General features: G+C 40.6%; 2 protein-coding genes across 4 annotated transcripts; both read left to right on the forward strand.

The window, feature by feature from the left end:
- Positions 1–390: 390 nt before the first annotated feature.
- On the forward strand, positions 391–10,346 carry TIPRL (TOR signaling pathway regulator). The gene is made up of 7 exons (XM_059837949.1): positions 391–803; positions 3,153–3,332; positions 4,166–4,265; positions 5,353–5,484; positions 5,899–5,994; positions 6,656–6,718; positions 7,406–10,346. The coding sequence occupies exons 1-7, from the start codon at positions 406–408 to the stop codon at positions 7,553–7,555; spliced, it is 1,119 nt and encodes a 372-aa protein (XP_059693932.1). The 5' UTR covers positions 391–405; the 3' UTR covers positions 7,556–10,346.
- A 327-nt stretch (positions 10,347–10,673) lies between these two features.
- SFT2D2 (SFT2 domain containing 2) lies at positions 10,674–20,800 on the forward strand. 3 transcript variants are annotated; one of them, XM_059837950.1, is made up of 9 exons: positions 10,674–10,832; positions 11,139–11,225; positions 11,544–11,629; positions 12,709–12,790; positions 14,841–14,876; positions 15,053–15,111; positions 15,850–15,879; positions 16,042–16,086; positions 16,499–20,800. In XM_059837950.1, exons 1-9 carry the CDS (start codon positions 10,770–10,772, stop codon positions 16,536–16,538), a joined length of 528 nt encoding a protein of 175 aa, XP_059693933.1. In that variant the 5' UTR covers positions 10,674–10,769; the 3' UTR covers positions 16,539–20,800. The 3 variants fall into 3 exon arrangements, with proteins under 3 accessions (XP_059693933.1, XP_059693936.1, XP_059693935.1); XM_059837952.1 differs by lacking the exon at positions 16,042–16,086 and having other exon boundaries at positions 10,675–10,832; XM_059837953.1 differs by lacking the exons at positions 15,053–15,111; positions 16,042–16,086; positions 16,499–20,800 and having other exon boundaries at positions 14,841–14,987.

Raw genomic sequence — 20,800 nt, forward strand, 5'->3', positions numbered from 1 at the left:
GGTCTGACCATCCTGCTCAAGCAGGGTCATCCCAGAGCACATGGCACACGGTTATGTCTAAACAGGTCTGGAATATCGCCAGTGGTGGAGGCATCACAACATCTCTGGGCAACTTGTTCTAGTGCTTGGTCACTGCACAGTAAAGAAATTCTTCCTCGTGTTCAGGTGGAACGTCTGTGCATCAGTTTCTGCCTGTTGCCTCTTGTCCCATTGCTTGGCATCACCGAGGAGAGCCTGGATCCATACTATTGGAATCCCCTCTTTAGATATTTGTACACATTGATGAGGGCCCTTCTCAGCCACCTCTTCTCGAGGCTGAATAGGCCCAGCTTCCTCAGCTCTTCCACCTAACGAAGTCACTTAATCATTTTCGCTGCCCTCCGCTAGACCCGCTCCAGGAGCTCCATGTCTCTCCTGTCCTGGATAGAACACTCCAGATGTGAGCTCACTAGTGCTGAGCAGAAGGGCAGGACCCTCTATCTCGCCCTGCTGGCAACGCTCTTCCTGATGAATCCCAGGATTCCGCCGCCGCCGGGGCTCCGCGCCGCGCGGCCCTGGAAGCGGAAACGCCACGGGGTGGCGGTTCCGGGGGCGCCGGCGCTGCTGCGAGTGCTGTGGGGGAGGAGACGGGAGGAGAGGGGCTCCGCCACCTCCGCCCCTTCCGCTGCCTCCTGCCTTCTGCTCGGCAGAGAGGAGGCCGCCATGCACCCCGTTTTCCAGAGCAGCCGGCGCGACTTCACCTTCGGGCCGTGGAAGCTGAGCGCCGCCCGGACGCATATCATGAAGTCGGCGCAGGCCGAGAGGTGGGGCGGGCTCCGGGCCGGGGGCGCAGGGGGACATAGCACAGCACGGTGTCCCATCTGCTCGGGGAGCCACCGCGGGGCTGCGGCCTCAGCCGTCACAGCGAGGGGCTGGGGGCGTCGGATGGCCTTGCGAAGGAAACACGCAGCGTTCCCAGGGCGGGGGAGACACTGTTCGGTCCCCGGGGTTGTTCCTTCTCTTCAAGCTTGATTCTCTGGCTGGAGAACTCGGGCGATTTGGGTTACAGGTAATTTGCAAAATTTTGTTTTAATGATTGCAGATGGCAGCCTACAAGAAAGACGAAGAAGGATTTTTTACGAGGGCATGTAGTATGGGGAAAAGGGGGAATGGATTCGAACTGAAAGAGAGGAGATTTAGATTGGACCCTAGGAGAGAAATTCCTGACTGTGAGGGTGGTGAGTCGCTGGAACTTGCCCAGATAAACTGTGCATGCCCCATCCCTGGAGATGTCCCAGGCCGGGTTGTATGGAGCTTTGGGCAACCTGGTCTGGTGGAGGTGTCCTTTCCCATGGCAGAGAGGTTGGAACTTGACCTTTAGGTTCTTCCAACTCAAACCATTGTATGATTATAATGGTTTTGGATCTCTGGATCTCTGTGAACTGAGACCCGCTAATTAGAATTAGATTTTTAAAATTATTTTTGAAAAAGAATATTTTTACCGTCTCATACCATGTCTCAGTAATAGCTATTTTAAGATAGTGGTTTTCATTAAAAATTTATAATTCGTTCTCTTGTTATAGGACTTTCCAATCCAGTGAAATCATTGGAGGAAATGTTCCTGTATCAGCATCAAGTACTTAAGTCAGATTTGCTAATGTGGAACTGGGGAGTTCAGCTGTGCCATTACTGACCTTAAAGACAGATGGATTTGGCAGATATTTCTTGGTTTCATTTTCTGGAATAAATTTCAGTATACATAAGAATCTTATTAGTCTTGTTAAATGTACTTTCATTTATCTTGCTTTTACCTTTTTTGAGGCTAATAAGGCATTCTCTGAGATGAACTGGCTGACTGTGGCTGGGATGGGTGCACTGTTTGCTGGGTAAAACATTGTCTGGATGGCTGAGCTCAAAGAGTGATGGTGAATGGAGTTACATCCTACTGGTGGCCCATCAGCAGTGGTGTTCCCCAGGGCTCAGTACTGGGGCCAGTCCTCTTCAGTATCTTTATCGATAGTCTGGACAAGGTGATTGAGTGCACCCTCACTAAGTTCACAGATGACCCCAAGCCAGGTGGAAATGTTGATTTACTGGAGGGTAGGAAGGCTCAGCAGATGGATCTGGACAGGCTGGATCAATGAGCTGAGGTCATTTGTAGGAGGTGCAACAAGGTCACAGCGACCCGTTTTGTCTTTTTTATTGCTTGGGGAACATTATTAGTATCTATAGGAATTTTATCTATGGCAAATATATATTGCAAAAATCCCTCAACAACCTGTGTGGAAAGGATTAAATGTGCCATAGCTAAGAATTCTTTTCTATGCAGGGGTTAGGTTTTGCAGGTTAAGGGTCCCTACACTTGATGAAATGGAAGAGTTCATAATGTTATTCTGCCTTCTTTGGGAAAAACACAGGATCTTACTTTCCAGGTCTGTGAATTTACTATTTTTATTTTAGTTGGGTTGACACTCTTCTTTGGTATTCAGGGTTACAGAAATAACCACTTTTATTCAGGAATGCCTAGTTACCAATGTGAACATTATGATTAGGACACTCTTCACCCTCCCCTCACTCAAATAGGTGTATTTCCTAAAGCTTTCTCCTCTCCAGACGTCAGATATTCCTTTTTGATCTTGGGAAGTTGGGTAGGTGAGGAGGAAAAGTTTAGGAAGTGTGCCACTACGTGTCTTCTACCAGCAGAGTACAGTAGTGTCTTCTGCACTTTTTATATACTGTGCCAGGGTTGTCTTAAGAATCTTTTTTCTAGGCTTCCAAATTTGGAGGTATGGACCATGACTTTGAATTCAAACTTGCTTATGATGAGTCCTTCTTCCTAAAAGTTTCTTTGAGCACCTACTGAAGTTGGTCCACTGACCATCCAGGGATTTGCTAGCACAGGTGGAAAATGGCTTCTACATGTTTCTCAGATACTCTTGATTCCTCATGTGTGAGAATTTTGTCTGAGCCTGATGGCGAAGGAATGTTTTAGGAGTACTTTTTTTGGAGGAAAAGTCACTTCAGATCAATGAGTCTGCATTTCAGGTGAAATAATTAACCTGGTGATGTGTCATCTAAGTTATCATGGTCTAAAGAATCCTTGTTCCAAAACAAGGACTGCTTTCACTGAGCTATGGTCAGCTGACTGATGCCTCTTTTATTTTTCTCTGCAGGTTGGCTGATGAATTACACATGCCTTCCCTGCCGGAGATGATGTTTGGAGACAATGTCCTAAGAATACAGCATGACCATGGTTTTGGAATTGAGTTCAATGCTACAGATGCTTTAAAATGTGTCAATAATTGTCAAGGTATGATCAAAGTCGCTTGTGCAGAGGAGTGGCAAGAGAGCAGGTACAGTATTTTATCACCAGTGGGCAAGTACTGGTGTGTTGTATATGAAACTGTCATAGTGTAGTTAAAAGAACAAACTGAACTCTTGAGGACCACATTGGATTTGCTTCTACCCTAGATACAGCATGTGATCACAGAGGTCACTATGCTTTCCTTTGCTGTCATCATCCTTTCTGTTAAATTGGGTCAGCTGTATTTTTCAGCTGTGTCATGGCTGTCTTAAAGTAAATGTCAAATTTAACATGACTTAATGCTCTTTCTGTTTATTCAAACTCATAGAGCCTTGAGCATTACAAGACTGTATTGTGTGGTGTTGCAAAGTGCTGTACATTTTTAAAATCTTAGCCTTAGGAATAAAGCAGAACAGTTACCATGCATGAGAACTAATTATGATGCTTAGTATTTACCAAATTGGATTTAGTTGTAGAGCATCTGGAAATAAAGCACAGAAACAAAGCAAAGTTATCATGAAAACTAAGCTAAATTGCAGTGTTAATGATTGCTGTGAGGTGTCAAGAGATCATGTTTTGCCTTCTTAAAGAACCATTGATCTTGAAATACAAATTTTTCAGCAATATTGCATGTGAATCTTTATTTTGAGTCATAGAACTGAGATAGATTTAGAATTTTCACAATTGTTTTCAAAGTTATTATGGAAACAGATGTGAAACCATGGTTAAGTCCTGACGTTGTGATTGCAGCTCAGACAATGCTGCTGTTTTTCATTAGGACCGGTGTTGGAATTCTAATGCACAGTCTTATGTGAGGTGGTAATTTCTTGAGAATTGCTATAAAGCAATTACTACACACCTGTTTTCTCTTTCACTGTTGAGGAGTGAGACTGAGCACAGTAAGGAAGTTGTCAAGCCATATGACTGGACTTACACAACAGATTACAAAGGAACTTTGCTGGGAGATACTGCAACATTAAAGGTAATAATTTTCTCCTTGTTAATTGCTGACTGCATCTTGCTTCAGCTACACTTTTTTTGAAGCTGTCATTTACCTTTCAATAGCCTTCTTTAAAATCTTTTGTGCTTGGTAATTTGGGCTTCTCATGTCTCTCAGCTCATGATTTTATCCTAATCAAATCATGGCTTATTTTAATAATGAGGGTGGGGGGTCTTAAAGCATTTTAGGATTAAAGCACATGGGAGGCTTCAGCTCTTGCTGGGGGCCGCTCTGCAGCCCCGAGCTGCTCACATATAGCAGAACTATCAGCTATGTCATTCTGTATTGCCTTCATGCTCTGCTGCTTGCATGTTTGTCTGCTTTCTGACCTGACTGCTTTCAATGGCCTGATGTTTTTCTGCAACAGCAGCTCAGTAATTCCTCATATTTAAACTCATAGGCCCTCCCATGTCTTTATTTTTGTGAAAATAAGACTGAAGTTCCCAGTTTCTGTTTACTGCATACAGGTTGCTTGCTACTAAGCAGATAATCTGTATTAATTCACTAGAATTGCTTTAGTTAGAGATCATTTGAGTTGTGCTGGAATTAAAAGTACAGCATAGAAATAAACAATGTTGGTCCATCGTGTTTGGACACCAGAAGTGTCTGTGGAGACCATGAGATGGAAAACATACAGGTACTTGATTTCTATGGAAAGACTTTACTAGAATAATTTTCAAGGTGTGTTGTGGGCTAGGGGTGCTAAATGTACAGAAATCTGTTTATAAACCTGAACTTCTCATATATATGTTAAACACAAGATATCTTTAAATGTTTTGAGAGAAAGCAGAATTGTTTGCAGCTGAAACCCTACTGAGCCTGGTACCCAGAGAGAAGTTTAGTCAGAATTTTCCGCTCTTAGTTCTTGTTTTTGCTTGATATTGCTCCCAAGAAGAAACTCTTGGAAACTTTGATTTTAATTTTTTCTGTTAGAAATTCGGGGTGTCTTAAGCTTAGTGCCTGAGAAGTTTTTTCCTTTTTAAAACTGTGGAATTCAAAATATGAGGACAAACTTTATGTAGTTTGGAAAAAAATTAATATGCTAACTGCTCTTAATATTTTTATCTAGGTTGTTCCTACAACAGAACACATAAATACAGAGAAATTGAAAGCCAGGGAACAAATTATGTTTTTTGAAGAAGTACTCCTGTTTGAAGATGAACTCCATGATCATGGAGTATCAAGTTTGAGTGTGAAAGTAGTGAGTATTGGGAGGTTTATAAAAGATACCTGGTGACTCAGTTGGCTGATTAATGCAAAACACAGCTGCTTTTTGCATGTTGTTCCTTCTGGGATTTAAACTTTAAAGCACAAAGTTCTTCATCCTTGCTCTTAGAAATATGATCTTACTGGAAATGATGTTGTCTTGAAACCTTTGTCATCTGTCATTTGTTCCAGGGGATGATCTTTTCCCTCCTACGTCCCGCCTAATAGTCCTTTGAGACACTGTCTGCCCGCTGGCCTGTCATAGCTGTAGTAAATCAACCGCCCAAACTTTGACTTCATTCTTGAAAACGTCTCATATTGTCTTGCATTGTGAATATCTGGTGTAGACAAGAACATGCTTAAAGTAAGCCTTTGTAAGGTGCTGAATGGGCCATCTTTATTTTTGCAGAGAGTTATGCCCTCCAGCTTTTTTGTGCTGCTGAGGTTCTTCCTGCGAGTGGATGGGGTACTCATCAGGATGAATGATACAAGGCTTCATCATGAGGTAAACCCTTACTTTCCATCATGAGTTACCCTACAGAGGTTCCATTGCCATTTTACTTCCAGTGACGTGGTGATATTCCTCTAAAGTAATACTAATGTTTGGGGGCACAAAAACTTTATTATTGTGGTGGTGCTGAGCTAGCAACCAAGTGCTGAATGCCATGTGTATGAGCAGAGTAGGCTACCCCTCTTTTGATGTAATCATTTAAATACATTTGACAGACACAGAGAAGGAAGTACAAGAGGAAAAATAGGCAGCAGTAAAGAGTTCAGTACTGTCTTATCTTCAAGTACATTATTTTTGTCTTACCTAATAGAGTTAGACAGCAAGTGTAACTTGCAAATAACTGTCCATAGTACATTGAGTTCTAGTATCTTACAAATAATAAAGGATGTTAAGATTTGGGTTTTGATAATTCTGTGTAGATGTGTAGGGGTTCTAGCTGAGTAAAAATTAACAAGCATATTCATAGAATTTTTTTTAAACATGCACACAGGTGGTTTTTGGAAAAAAACAACATTGTTGTCATTTGTCTTCATGAATTTGAATGTACATTTCTTCTATGTGAAAATTTGTGTCAACCAATTTCCAATGCTTCCTAAATTAAATGTATTTAAAATGCTTGTTTTACTGATACCAGATGATTGCTTTTTTCCATTAGGCTGACAAGACCTACATGTTGCGAGAATACACATCCAGGGAAAGCAAAATATCAAGTCTAAAGGTACTGCATTTTTAAGACTTTGATTCTTTTCCTTCTGTCTGCTTTTTAGTTTTATGGTCAGCGTAGAAAACATTGTGTCTCTTAAGTCCTTCTTTGTTTGGTTTGGAATTAATACAGAAGAAGGTCCTTTCTGCTTATGCAGCTTTTGTTTTGGTGATTTTAGAGCAGATTTACATTTTGTAAATGCTCAGATCACATGACAAGGTATGGGATTAGGCCACTTTTTCTACTATTGAGTTAATTAAATGTTTTATTATTTTATTTTTTCATAGAGCTGTTCAGCTGCAAAATCAGGTACTCCATGTCCCATGATGTTAAATTTCATGTGTTAAATTTGTGTGCTTCCAAGCCATATTAGGGGTTAAGATCTGTTTGATAATAGACTCTTTCAGTTTTTCTCAAATATTTGAGGTTAATAGGCCACCTTAAAACTCTAGTAATGGCTCAGAATAATCTGTGGTACATTTGGAGTTGCAGCTGTTGATTTTTATTCATGACAAATGCCTAAATTTTCATTTTCTTGTATCTTTCCTCCTCCCTTACTTTTAGTTTGCCTCTAAAAAGTTTGCCTGGAGTGGTGTTTACATCCAGTAAATTATAAGTTGTCTGTAATAGTTTGGGATTGGAATACTTTTTCTTATCCCCTCTTTTCTTTCATTCATTTAATGTAAAAGTTTTGCTTTTTAGAACGTTCCACCTTCCCTGTTCACGGAACCTAATGAGATCTCTCAGTATCTACCCATAAAGGAGATCATCTGTGAAAAACTAGAATTCCCAGAGAAGCTGGAGCCTAAACCAGAAACATCACTGGAAACCACATGTGCTAAGTCTAAATAAATGTGACTTTATAAGGACTTGAAGTATACTGGAGGTTATGTGATCGCAGTTGTTGGTATGTGGGGTGTTTCACTACTAGTGGAATGAAGAATTTGGCTAATTTTTCTGTAGCCTTGAGAGAAAACATTTCAAGCAGGTTTTGCTAATGGTGTTTTTTGTTTAGATTTTTTTTTAAACCTATTTTTGGAGTTGATGATAGACTGGTGGTGAGTTACAGTTTTCAACAGCGTTGGAGAAATGACTGTTGGGAGTCTGGGTTCTGTTTAGTTCACCAAGCAGGCAGAAGTATTGTCTCCATCCACTTTAAATTCTATGAAGATTTTGTTATTGCTGCTTCAGATACTATGAAACTGCCAGAGTTGTAAAACTGGCATGATTTTATTTTTATTGAGAAATAATCCACAGGGAAAAAAAAAAAAAAATTCCTCTGCATTTATTTTGATCTGTCCGTCCTAAACTACCGATTTTGCTCGGCTTCCCCTACTGGTGACGAACAAAGTTACTTCTTGTAGTTTCTGATCCAGAGTCTCACCTAAGAATATTCATTTCATCTGAGATAGGTTTAAGTGTGAGGAAAATATATTTGTTTCACACTGTATAAAGGTAAATATTATTTGGGAAGCATTAACTCCGGAGCAGGAGAGCTGGAGGTTAACAGAGAGCCACTGCTAAGTCTCTTCACAAATGCGGGTTTAATCTAGTGTCAGCTGGAGTTCTGTGGGCAGTTCTGGGACTCTCTGGACAGTTCTGGGACTCTCACTTGAGGTCCCTGTGCTGCTCTAGTAATGAACGTTGCTGGAAAGGCATTGCTCTGCACTGGCTTTCTTTTGGATCTGCCCACATGGGACGGTTTTAGTGCCCTGTCAGCCAAGTTGCAAAACTGCATTGAGGCTTAAGGCTGGGTAAGTCTGATCCCTAAAGGATGCTGGTATTTGCAGTTTGAGAAATGAGATCCTGTATGGCCTTAGAAGGCTGCTAACATGTATTCCAGATGTATAATTTTGGTTTATTTTAAAATTCTTCTAAGTTCTAGTGTTGATAGAAGTGTGATTACTTGTATAGTCATGGTTTCAACACTCTGTAGATGAAACTGAATACTTGTATTGCTTTTGGAAATTGTGCAATATATTACTGGTTTGGCCTAAAAATGGGACAGCTAAGCAGGCTTGTCTGGGTTTGCTTCTGACACTCAGTGGAGGAAGCATATAACTGCAGTGAAAAGCAGGCCCGGTGGTGCAGGTAAGAACATGGACACATTCTGATGTCTTGGGTTTTTGTTTAAAAATCTTCATGTTCTATGCCGCATGGCTTACTAGAAGCAACCCACCACAAAACCTCCTATTTAATAATATATATTTTTAAGTTTTCATGTAGAGAAGACCCTGAGGTTTTTATTGGGGGGGGAAAGTGTACTGCCATCCTGTTTCCTTATTAAAAACAAATAACACACTGATTTCACTTTTATTTGAAGGTCTAGTGAATTCTACAGCAGGTGGAAAGGCAGGAACTAACTGCAACTTTTCCTGTGTCACTGATTTACTCTAACCATTTACTGTAACATTTTTCTGTGCCTCCATTCTCCGTATGTAAAAATGAGTTAATATATACCTACCTCACAGAGAGACTGTGAGGATTAGTTTGTACAAAGTTATTGATTAGAATATTTTTTTTTCTGAATACACCTTCAGCCTTATCTTTGGAATCTTTTGGAAAGGATTACTGCAAAAAATTATCTATAAGATAAGTGAAGAGAACTAAAACAGTTTCTGAAAGAAGTTGTCAGCTGTGATAATTACCACATAATTTTCAGACATTATCTGGGCGAATGAATTTATGGCTACTTTGAAAGAGAAGCAAGGTCCTCTGTGTGCCCCATTACAAATGCCATTTCTATTGGCATTTTTTCATCTTCCTGCCCTTGTTTCCTAAACATTTTAGTGTCAGGATGAAGAAAAGGACTGCAAATGGATGCAGCACCAAAGAGATTAAAATCCATTTAGTAATAGAAGATTATATGGGTCCACTCCAGTGTTAAAGAGAAGTGAGGAAAGAGTGAAAAGGAAAGGAATGACAAATGGGGGTGAAGAGTTATATTTCTGGCAGAAGTAAATCATGGCACTTACTCTAAGCATATATTAGTATACATGCCTTAGAGCTTATAAAAACACTTTTACAGCTGTTATGACTGGGAGCAGAGTTCATGTAGTGCTGGCATGAAGGAAACTATATCTGCATTTGTTAATTCAAACTGTGATTTGAGCTTGGTCATGGATGCTAACATTAAACTCCTTTGGTCTGAAATAGAGTGTGGGGGGGAAAACCACAGAGTGGGGAGGGAGCAGTGGAAAGGGCACTCTGCATGATTAGCTTATACTGTGTGTTTTCTCTTGTCCATCATACATCCTAATTTGTGACCTGTTGGTGAAGTTTTATGGAATTGACTTGTATCCTGACTACAGATTCATCCTCTCCATCTATTCTAAAAGGTGCTGTGCATTTCAGTGGGACACGTGTTGGGGAAATCACAAGAACACCTTTAGGAAGTTACAGTTACAAGTTCAAAATTGGAGCGCTTTATGACTTTCTTACACCACGCAGATTACCGAGAAGCAGTGGTATAAACTGGCATACAGCAAGTGCTCTGACACAATTTTTCCACAGAAAAGTACCACTTTGAATAAACAACTTTAGGGGGGGATGGAGCGGGGTGGTTCTCTGGCTGTTTTGTGTCGAGTTTTATGTGGCAGTTTATATTGTTCCTTGTATGTTGCTAAATAAAACGTACCAAACATTTTGCAGTTCTGTTTTTAACTGAGCAAAATAAACGGAAATAACTGCTTGTGATGCTGAATTTTGGCTGCTAGTAGGACTTTGCATCCACATAGCTTTGTCTGGCAGGAGACTGCTAGGCTCGTTATGAAAATAAAGTGAGTGGGAGAAGAGCCACAGTCGTGTAATTAAAATCAAACTTTACTGACTATAAAATAAGTTTTGCTACTGCCAAGCGATGGATTGGAAAGTGCTGGGAGGAGATAGGATCCATCACATCTGGACTACATTCCCCGGCAGTCTTCGCGTCGCCCCGCCGGCCTTCCCCCACCTGCGGCGTGCAGGTGGGCGCGGTGGCTGCCGGGGCTGGTAGTCTCTGGGAAGGGGAGGGAAGGGCGGTGCAGGGCATTCTGGCCGGCCGGCCAGGCGGGTGGGGTGCGGAGCCATGGACAAGCTGAAGCGGGTGCTGAGCGGCCGCGACGCGGAGGAGCCGAGCGGCCTGCCCGAGGTAGCGCTGCCGCCCCGCTGCCGGGTGGGGGGACCGGGCCGCCCGTCCCCGGTGTGCTCGGCGCGGTGGCGGAGCAGCCGCCCCGAGAAGGCGCCGGTGGCATGGGCGGGCGGTCAAGCGTGGGCTCCGCCCGCGCTGCCCCCGCGGGTGCCGGAGCCTCGGCGTGGTCCGCTTCCCGCGGGACACTCGGGAGGGTGCCTGAACAGGACACGGCGCTGCCGCGCCTGAGAGGAAGTTTTCGCGCTCGGTAGGAGTCAAGAGCTATAAGTAAAAAAGTTGCGCTTTTGTTTTTCTTCTCGTTTCCAGGTTATCGATGCGACTTCCTTAGGGTGGGGCACCCGAGTGAAAGGTTTTATTGCGTGTTTTGCGATCGGATGCCTGTGCTCGATCTTGGTAAGGACTTTTTGCCAGATCTCCCCAGTATATGAGTTTCAGGAGCCCAGATAATTACTGCCTCCCTCTGTGCTGCTGCTTGATTTTTCCGAGTCTCTGAGGAAACCTTTGACTCGGTTCCAGTTAGATGCAATACACTGACTCTTAACAAGAATGCCAATAAGCGCGATTTACTTTCGTATGCATAATTCTTCAGTTTAACTTGAAGTTTTCCTAACAGTTCTTTTGGTGACATGACACTTCTTGGATATATATGTTTGTTTCAATTTAAAACCTGTTAATTTCCCCCTCCCCCTTTCTCTAAATGTTCCTTTTTAGGGTAGTTGTCTGCTATGGATACCAAAGAAAGGGCTGGTACTCTTTGCTGTGTTTTATACCCTGGGGAATATTGCATCCATTGGGAGGTAACAATCTTTATATATAATTTCCCTAATACAGAGGAGAAACAAAAGCAGAATGATAGTGCATGAGTGGTAGAAGCTGTTGCATTTGCGAGAGATTTCCTTTTGTAGATAATTTTCTTATTGAATTCTACAGAACAGCATTTACCCAGTAGTGCCCTGAAATGGTAAAGAAAATTTAATTTTTTAAATTGTTATTAGTAGTGCATTCAAGGTAAAAGTTGCTCATCAATAAACAGGAATCACACTCATGCTGTAAGCATTGAGGTTTTTTGATTTGTTAATTCCTCCTTCTCCAGATAAAAATAATTCTTTGCCATTTTGCATTTGGCAGTGTTCTGTTTGTTTTGGTGAGTATGTTTGGGGCAGTCTGTCTGTCAGGGCAAGCATATGTAATGGCCTTCGAGGTTCCTGAGGCAAAGCCCTGCATGCTCTGTGACAAGCCCAGCTTTCTGTGATTGTGGAAACTTAGCATGATGCAAGAAAGCATAAATGATAGAATTGGAAGAAATATGCTAATGAGGCAGAATAATATAGTTTATGAGGCAGAAATATCACTTTAGGTAAAATTTTCACCTTGTGTAATGCATCCAGTATCCATTACCATGGCCCTAAATGAGGCTGCAGACCTGGTAAGGGATCAGAGAATGGACGCAGGCATGAAAACAGCCTTTTATGTAGAGGAATTGGATTGGATTACCTGGGAATCCATGCAGAGCCTCTGTAGATGGTGTTCTTGAAAAGCAGGTTAGAAAAGCATTTTTGAAAAGCAGGTTAGAAAAGCATTTGTCAAGGATGATCTGATTGGAGCTGACCTTGGCCTGTGCTTCTAACTTGATAGTTCTGCTCTACTTCTGTTAATTTTAACTGAACAAGTGTGAATAAAATTGTAAATACCTTGCACAAAGAAAGGGGGGAATGGATTTTGTCTCGTTGTATAATCCCATTTCTTTTGTTTTGCTGCACTGATTACCATATCAACATAGTGTACTGATGCCCCTATGGCAGCAGACAGTTTAATCTTACCGAGTTTCACTTTTGCCTTTCTCATTTCCGTGTTCATCTCGACTTGTTTTTCACAGCACCATGTTTCTTATGGGACCAATGAAACAATTGAAGCGGATGTTTGAGCCTACGCGTTTGATTGCTACAATTGTTATGCTAGTAAGTATCGAAGGAGTCACTTTTAACTCATACAAACCTGGCAACAATTTTCCTTGTGAAGTCCTTTCATCTCCATGGATCCAGCTATGGCTCAGGATGTGCCTGGGGGTGGTTTTTTGGTTCGTGTTTTTGTCTTTTCTTAAATTGTTGAACGATGCACATCTGTAGTGGAAGGGTAAGTGTGGCAGCAGAAAAGCAGCTCTCTGTTAGGCAAAAGTGAGCTGAAGCCAGCTTGTTTAGCTAAATGAGCATTAAGGGTCTGTGGCTGGTGTGTGTGAACCATGCATGTGCTTTTTTAGGATGATTGAGGTCACAACATCATATTTATGTGTGCTCTAAGAAGTGAATGATGGGAAATTAATTTTTTTTAAAGTTGTCCTATGGATGTTGCTAGATATTTTATTTTGCATGATTTTGTCTTTTTATATTGGGTCTGATTGCCTTGAAGGAGCTGTGTAGGTATTTCTACGTTGATAAAATCATCTCTTTGTAGCAAAGCAGCTGGGAAAACTGTGCCTTGATAACCTTGCATTCGTGATCGTTACACCTGGCTGATAGCTTCAGGTTTTGAAACTTGTATGACAGAATGAAATTGCAAATTCAACATTCAGTGGAGTCACCCTTGGGATTATACTATTTTCAGAAGATGGGAGTTATAGCAAACCTTGTGTTGTGTGTGTTTCTGTGTCTGAAAGTTGCTGATAAGTTTTAGACTGGCTCTTCTTTAAAGTACACAGCGTTTTTTTTTGTCTTTGTGCCTTTCCTGTTTGCTCCTGGCAAGTCAAAAAGTTGAAAGGTGGTTTAACTTGCATGAAGCTCCCATTTTCAGTCTGAATGTCTTCAGAGTGCTTGCTTGCATCAGCACTTCCCAGTTTCTCTTTACACATCCAGAGATGCTGCAGAGCTTGAGAAATTGAGTGTGTATGCTCACAGATCCAAGCAAGAAACTACTGTATGGTATGGGTGTGTGTGTGTTTTGTGTGCATTCAGAATGCCTGGAGTCAGTAGAATTCCTGGAATGTTGTTCACTGGGATAAAGCCAGTCATTACATGTATGATGCAGTACTTAGACCAATATATAAATCACCACCTTAAAACTAATGGAAGAACTGCATTTATTGTCTGTACTGGTTGAGCTCAAGTGGATGATTTCATTGGCAATGCATGTCTTAGTGTCTGAATATGCAGTACTGTATGTTTGGTTTTTTCTATTGTAGTAGAAGGACGCACATTATAATCTCTAGTAGCACAATGGTGCATATGTATCTAAAGGCTGTTAGATGCTGACGAAAGAAGATGAATTATCAGCATCTTACATAGATAAATGAGCTGTCATATCTTAAATTGAAAATGAAAACTAATAAGAGGCATCTGTTAAAACTAAGGGTTAAAGCAGATGATGATCCTAGTACTCCCAAGATTTTACCTGTAGTAAAGAAAGACACAGTGCAACTCTGAAAACAGAAAAAGCGCTGGTTTGAATGACTGTGCCTTACTTCAGTACATACACAGGAGAGCTACTAAGCAATAGCCCGAAGTTCTAGAAAGTGTAGCATGGTTTTAATTAGTGAGCTTTTAAGTAATGACATAACTTCAATGCTATGGTAACCATGTAATCATCAGGAACTGCACAGAAGCAGAAAGACTAAGAGTGGTAACTGAAAAGTATTTGAAAAGTCTTACTTATCCAAAATGATGAAATGCGTTGTGTGCCTATGACACCAAGAAGTGTGTGGGATGGAGTAGGGACCTGCAAAAGAGCTTCAGGAGCCTCTTCCTCTTGCTCCTTTGCAGCCATAAAATCATTTTCTGGAGATATCACCCTGATATTTCCTGATTGCTTTAATTCACTTCAGAAATCTAATAACTAGAGCATTTTAAATACAACAAACTTTTAAATATGAGGAACTCTTATGATGCAGAATTGAATAAAACTGTGAAATGATGTAATTAATTTCTGTTTCTGTGAAGGACCTCATTACAGTGTTGCAATATTTATAGAAACTAGAGTTGTTTCTATTTTTAATTAAAATAATTTGTTTTCTTCTAGTTGTGCCTCATACTAACACTGTGTTCCGCTTTCTGGGTGAGTAGTGGAGTCCTGTATGTATATATAACTGGAGTTAATGGAACTGGAGTACTGGAGTCCTGTATGTATATATAACTGGAGTTAATGGAACTGGAGTATATTTTAAAAGTAAGATTCTTTCACTGTTGTCTCTGCTGTGTTTCTTTCCCTCTCCCCTCTCCTCTCCCCTCCAGTGGCGTAAGGCAGGACTCGCGCTGCTTTTCTGCATCTTACAGTTTTTTGCCATGGCATGGTGAGTGATTTCCTCCCTACACACTCCACTTTCTGTTGCACCTGACACCAGTAGCTGAATTGTGAACGGATTTTGATGTTGAGTTAGGGGGAAGGAAAATGTTTACCTTGTCAATCCCTTAGATTCAAGACAATGCATCAGTGAGGAGCTGACCTGTTCACACTTCTTGGTCTCTCACACCACTACAGAGGCTGTGGAGACAGAGCTCAGGGCTCCATTTCTAGAGGAAGTTCCTTTGATTTCTCTGAGCTTGAACTGAGCTTGTTTTTTTTCTTTCCCTTTTAAATCAATTTGTTGCCTACCATCTGTTATTCCTCTTTTACACTCTCCTGAATTTGTCTCATTCAGAGACCCAGTTATGCCAATCAGACTGTCAGTGTTCATGTTAACATATGGTCTGTGCAAGGTCACCAGAGGAGTGCACAAACTGATATAGACACCTAGCCAGCCCTCAACGCTTATCTTGCCTACCTATAGGTGTTGGACCATGAAGAATACTGGATGCAGGAGAGCTGTGTTTAAAATGCTTTCACAACATCCCCCCTCTATTTTGCCCTAGAGTTTCATACCCTGGCTGGGCTAAAATGACTTGCAAAGATACTCCTTCCTGTTACTCACAAACTCAGAGCTTCATTTTGGTTATGTAACTTGCAGTTTAGAATATCAGAGGGGTTGTTCTTATTTGTGATTCTAATAAAATCTGACATGAAAAGTAACTTTCAAAATCTTTCTTCTTAGGTACAGCATTTCCTTCATACCATATGCAAGGTAAGTTTCTCTACTGTCTTACTCTTTGTCATTTTGAGGTTTAATCATACAGAAGATTAGCTTAGAGAAGCATTGTCATGTGTCATGGCTTTAGAAGGTTTTCCATGGTGTAGGAAATACAAGTAGTTACATCTGAAAATGAAATAAGCATTTTCTCTACAGGGAGAACACAAATGGAGAAAATGAGAAGGCTTCTCATAGGAATATGTAAGCTTGCTGACCAAATGCTGAGCATAAGGCTTACCTTTGGAATGCCTGAATATTGGTCCAAACTGCTACTAGACAAGTGTATTCTTCTGTGTCCCTTTTGTCTTGTTCTCCCCCATGAGCACTGTTCTGTATGAGCACACTTGTGTCTCCTGCCCCATGCTTCTGCAGTGCCCTGCCTCAGTGCAGCCTTGCAGGTGTCACTTCTGCAGCAGGTGGGCACTAAGCAGACCTGCTTGTCTCTAAGGCATTTGTGTAGTCATGCAAATCATGTTAATGCAATTAATACACGGTCATCTGATCTCTACAGTCCTCAGTGTCAGTGGGATAGCAGCCTGGAATGACTCTTGTCAAATCATGTAACTCAGGCGACTCTGATTCTCTTGTGTTTTTTTCTTTCTCCTGCCTATAGGGATGCTGTGAAGAAATGTATTTCAGTCTGTCTGTCCTAACAGGAATACTGGATGCCTCACAGAGTTATAGGAACTGCGTTGGATCACTGTGCTTTGTAGTTTCCCACTTCTGTCTTGAACACCTGCCTTTCAGCTGCTTTTTAGAAGCTCCTTGTGTTATACCCAGTGTCTGCAGTTGCTTGGGTTTGTAAGCAATGGTGTCTGTGGGACAGGGGCTTGTGATCAAATGACATTCAGTCTGACAGAAGAACTGGGCAGAGGTCCACAATTTTTTATGGTGATTCTTGCATAAATTCATGTATTTGGTTTTGCAAAAGTTTCAAAGTAATGTGTGAAATCTGGAAAGTGAAGACCTTGACTCTGGTGGGACTATGCCAGTTCTAGAGTTGAAACAACTTGGGATTTTTTAAAATTGCCTTATGTCACTTAATCTTTGCACTGTTTGCCTTAGATAATGGAATTGGTATTCTTTCTTTTCCTGTCTCTCTTGAAAGGTTTTTTTAGGTTTATGAGGCTTCTAAAAGATGTAATTCTAAAGCCAAACACAGTTTGAGTTAACCATGAAATGTTTGCATCTTTAATGAAATATTTAATTCTCAGTCCATACTGATAGTCTTTCCTTAAAATACATGAAAGGGACATTTTAATATGAAAAATCTTGTTCCTATTGGAAAAGCACTTGTAAAATAAGGTCCATTGATGTTTTCAGCTACCAGGAACCTGAGTTCTTTTCCTTGCTCATGGTTGCAAGGTAGGAAGCTGACATTTTTCACATGAAGTGAGGTGCTTCTCTTCTCCTCCAGCTGTAGCATAAGAGCAATGCAAAGGGCATGGTAGGCAAGCAATAAAATAATTTATGTATGTCCTTTCTCAAAGGACAAACTGTCATAATGTAGAAGTAGGCTATTGTTTTTAAGCAGCCTGGGTCAGGGAGAAGACATTTGTTTCTGAACTTGAAAATAAGTTAAAACTCCAACTTTTTTTTTTTTTGTTTCTTTGTAAGCGGAATCAGTTTTCTTTCTGCTAAAACTCTTGCACACACCAGTGAACTTCTCTGCATGGAGGAGAAAGCACAATATTCTGTTGCCCGTGGTAGCAAGGAAAGCATGAAACAATCCTTCTGCCAGCTCCAAACAAGTGCTGAATGTTCTGTATCCAAATTCCAAGGCCACTCTGTTTTCTTCATCTTCTGAGCTACATATAATCATTTACTCCCACAGCATTGCAGTGGTCAGTGTAATTCTGAGCACAGATTCCTGCTTCTGCTGTGTGAGATAATGTTTAACTACTTTCCCCTTTCCTCTTACCAAACTGTCTTGCTGAAGCCAGTGTTTAAGATTATGGTTTTCCAGTGCACTCTAGTGGGAACTGAGGCATCTCTTCCTCAATTTACTAAGAGTTTAGTTGTTTAAGAGCATTGTGTTTGCATGGAGGGTATATCCCTGACTTGTACCAGAAAGACTTTAATGCAGGAAAAATCTGGATCTACTTGGCTGTGAAGTATAGGCTCACAGTGAAGGCAAATAGTTCTATGGCTTCCAGAAAGTTACTAAGAAATTAATTAATCCAAAATCTTAAATTTAAGTGTCCTTCTGATAATTTATAAAGGTCAGTACCACCCACCTGTAAGGATCCTCTAAAAAAAATAATTTAAGATTCCCTTTGTGGATGTACGAAAGAGAGATTTTGACAAGCATTCTGTGGATTCCAGGTGCCAGAATTACTGTTGCAAAGGCATTTGAATGGAAAATGCCACCTTGGAAAGACAGCACTGATGTTGGGATGAAACAGTTATGCAGATTCAAGTGCTGGGTCCTGGTGCTTTTTTTACCTCCCAGGTAAAAAAAGCACCAGATTAGTGTTGAAATAAATGTGTTGACTATTACTCTTCTTGAAAGGATGATTTGGTTAAATTCCCAAGAGAGACTGGGAATTAAAGAAAACTGATCCTTCTCTTCCCTGGCTGATCAAAGACATGTGTCTAAACTGATGTGTGTCTTCTTTTATCAGGGACTGAGTTCAAAACCTAACTTGCATTAGTCAAAGGACCTATGCCAGTCTTTTCTTAGGACTTTGATAATGTTTAGAAAATTTCTTTTGTATAAGGGAAATTGAAATGCAACCCTAATGCCTTTTACATTCCAATATTCCTTTAATTTTAGCATCTCTGAATGCTCCTGGAAAAAGCTACAAGCACAGTATCCATTGTTTCTCCTTCCCCTCTCCAACTAAGTTACGTTTACTCCTATCATTATTCCAGGTTCAGCAGCCACGATAACAGAATTTGACTTTTGGGATTCTTTTTTTGATTAATCAGATTAGGAGGAGTACATGCCTTTTTCTTATTCCTTGGCTAGCTTGGGCAGGGTTCTGGTAGCCTGACTCTCTGGCAGTTCTTCTGGAAGAACAGTACAATTGGGTAGGGTAAATATTTTTTAAATGTGCACTAATTCTAGCTAACTCTAGAACCTTTTAGCTGGCTCTTATGAACACAGACAATTAGAAGTAGGAAATTTATGAAAATACCAGTAGATAGTACATAAATGGATTTTTGTCCTTTCCCCCTCTCCTCTCCTCTCAGTTTAAAACTGTAATTCCAGCTTCACAGCCTTTTTAGTCAGGAAGAGAGAAGAACAAATCTTCATTTGACTGCACAGCACATTGAGTCTAAGCAATTGTGCCCTTACAGGAAGGGAAGATGGCAAGGACACAAGGATCACAAGAGTGCCACTGGGGTTATGTTGCCCCTGGGTGTTGTATTTTGTTCCTGGGGACATCAGACAGTAGGAGAGACTTGCCATATTCTTACCAATATATAAAACATACCCAGGGTTTGTTGCTTCATCTACAAGCAGTTTTTATTTAAAATAGCTCTCCCAGAACAAAACTCTTTTGATTCTTACTCACTTTTAAATAGTTGTAGTAAGGCTGTTGACAAGTTTATCAGCAAAAGAAATTTCCCCTTTACTCTGAAGTACTTTATTTTATATGATTTTTACATAACTGGGGAGTAAACTATATAAATATTCCTTCTTGAGTAGTTTTCAGTCTGAATTAGATTATATCATTATACCTTTTTTTTGGTCATTAAACCTACTTTGTGTTTAGTTTTGGTATCATCAGCTTGAGTTACCTGCTTGGCAGAAAGCATGGTGGGTATTTCTGAAACTTTCCATCTCACTGTCCTTGAGGGTAGGAATGTTTGTTGTGTGCGCTCTACTGTGAATAGAGAGCTTCTGGTTGGAACCACAAAGCTCCTTCCTTCCAAAAGTCCTTGCTCAGTTGCCTACAGCGCTTAACTCAAGGCTGACTTCCCTAAGGAAACTTCTTTGATGTTGGGTGCCCATCTCAGTAGGATTTGGTGTTGTAACAGAAAATGCTTTTGGCTCAGCCTGTTGACCAATCTGCCCACTTTTTTCACTTATTGTTGTACAGATAACAACCTCAACCAAGCAGCCTTAGCATACAGTTCTAGCAGGAAATTTGTCAGCTGATCCATAGCTGGATCAGCTGACTTTCCAGCTATATTAGAAAGGGAAATAGGGAGGTTGGCAGTCACCTGTTCCCAAAGTACTGAGACTCTATACATTGAAATATGGGAATTTTTTTTTACTACTTCAACATTTTGCTCTGTTTCATGTGATGAAGTCCATTATGAATACCTGTACTATCTGAAATGGTTCAACACTGATGATATGAACAATTTAATCTCATTTAGTATTTATAGTAATAAGATTGTTCATGAGCTGTTATGAAAACCAAGGAAGAATTTTCTGCCGCAAGTTGAAATTCTTTTCAGAAACCATGTTTTTAAAAGGAAAGTGTGTTGGGCTCTATGTGGGCCTCCAGCTTCCTAAAAACAGTTCTTCCTTAATTTTGGTACTTAATCATGTTCATGAAAGTGAGATCACTGTGCTATTTGTAAACTGAGGTGGAGGAGGATGTTTAAACACGTTTGTCTTAAATACTGATGTTTACAACCATAGCAAATGATGACCATTTTGGAAGGAAAGCACACAAATGGTTTATTGTCTTAAAACCATGTGCCTCACTGTAATGTGACTAAATTTTTTACCAACTGCGGAATTGCTTTGTAAAATAAAAACCAAACTCAGAAAAATTCTCTGCAATGTTTTATACTGTTACTGGTTGTGTTTCCTGATGTGCTTTTTCTATGTATTTACACTGTTTGATTTTTTTCTTTGATAAACCTTTTTTTTCTGTCTTACAATTTTCTCTGTAATGAAGTGAAACCCTTACAAGTACTGTTTATTTCCTTCAATAAAGTTATCTGCATTAAA

The sequence above is a fragment of the Haemorhous mexicanus genome, chromosome 2, assembly GCF_027477595.1.
Source record: "Haemorhous mexicanus isolate bHaeMex1 chromosome 2, bHaeMex1.pri, whole genome shotgun sequence".
Taxonomy (NCBI): domain Eukaryota; kingdom Metazoa; phylum Chordata; class Aves; order Passeriformes; family Fringillidae; genus Haemorhous; species Haemorhous mexicanus.

What these genes read in the sequence shown, in the direction of transcription:
- TIPRL (XM_059837949.1), top strand. Translation starts at nt 406, where the DNA reads ATGTCTCTCCTGTCCTGGATAGAACACTCCAGATGTGAGCTCACTAGT. An exon ending in CAAGTTTGAGTGTGAAAGTA is followed by an intron (nt 5,485 to 5,898) that starts GTGAGTATTGGG and finishes TTATTTTTGCAG; the next exon opens with AGAGTTATGCCCTCCAGCTT. An exon ending in GCAAAATATCAAGTCTAAAG is followed by an intron (nt 6,719 to 7,405) that starts GTACTGCATTTT and finishes TTTGCTTTTTAG; the next exon opens with AACGTTCCACCTTCCCTGTT.
- SFT2D2 (XM_059837950.1), top strand. Translation starts at nt 10,770, where the DNA reads ATGGACAAGCTGAAGCGGGTGCTGAGCGGCCGCGACGCGGAGGAGCCG. An exon ending in CAGTTTTTTGCCATGGCATG is followed by an intron (nt 15,112 to 15,849) that starts GTGAGTGATTTC and finishes CTTTCTTCTTAG; the next exon opens with GTACAGCATTTCCTTCATAC. An exon ending in AAGGCTTCTCATAGGAATAT is followed by an intron (nt 16,087 to 16,498) that starts GTAAGCTTGCTG and finishes TCCTGCCTATAG; the next exon opens with GGATGCTGTGAAGAAATGTA.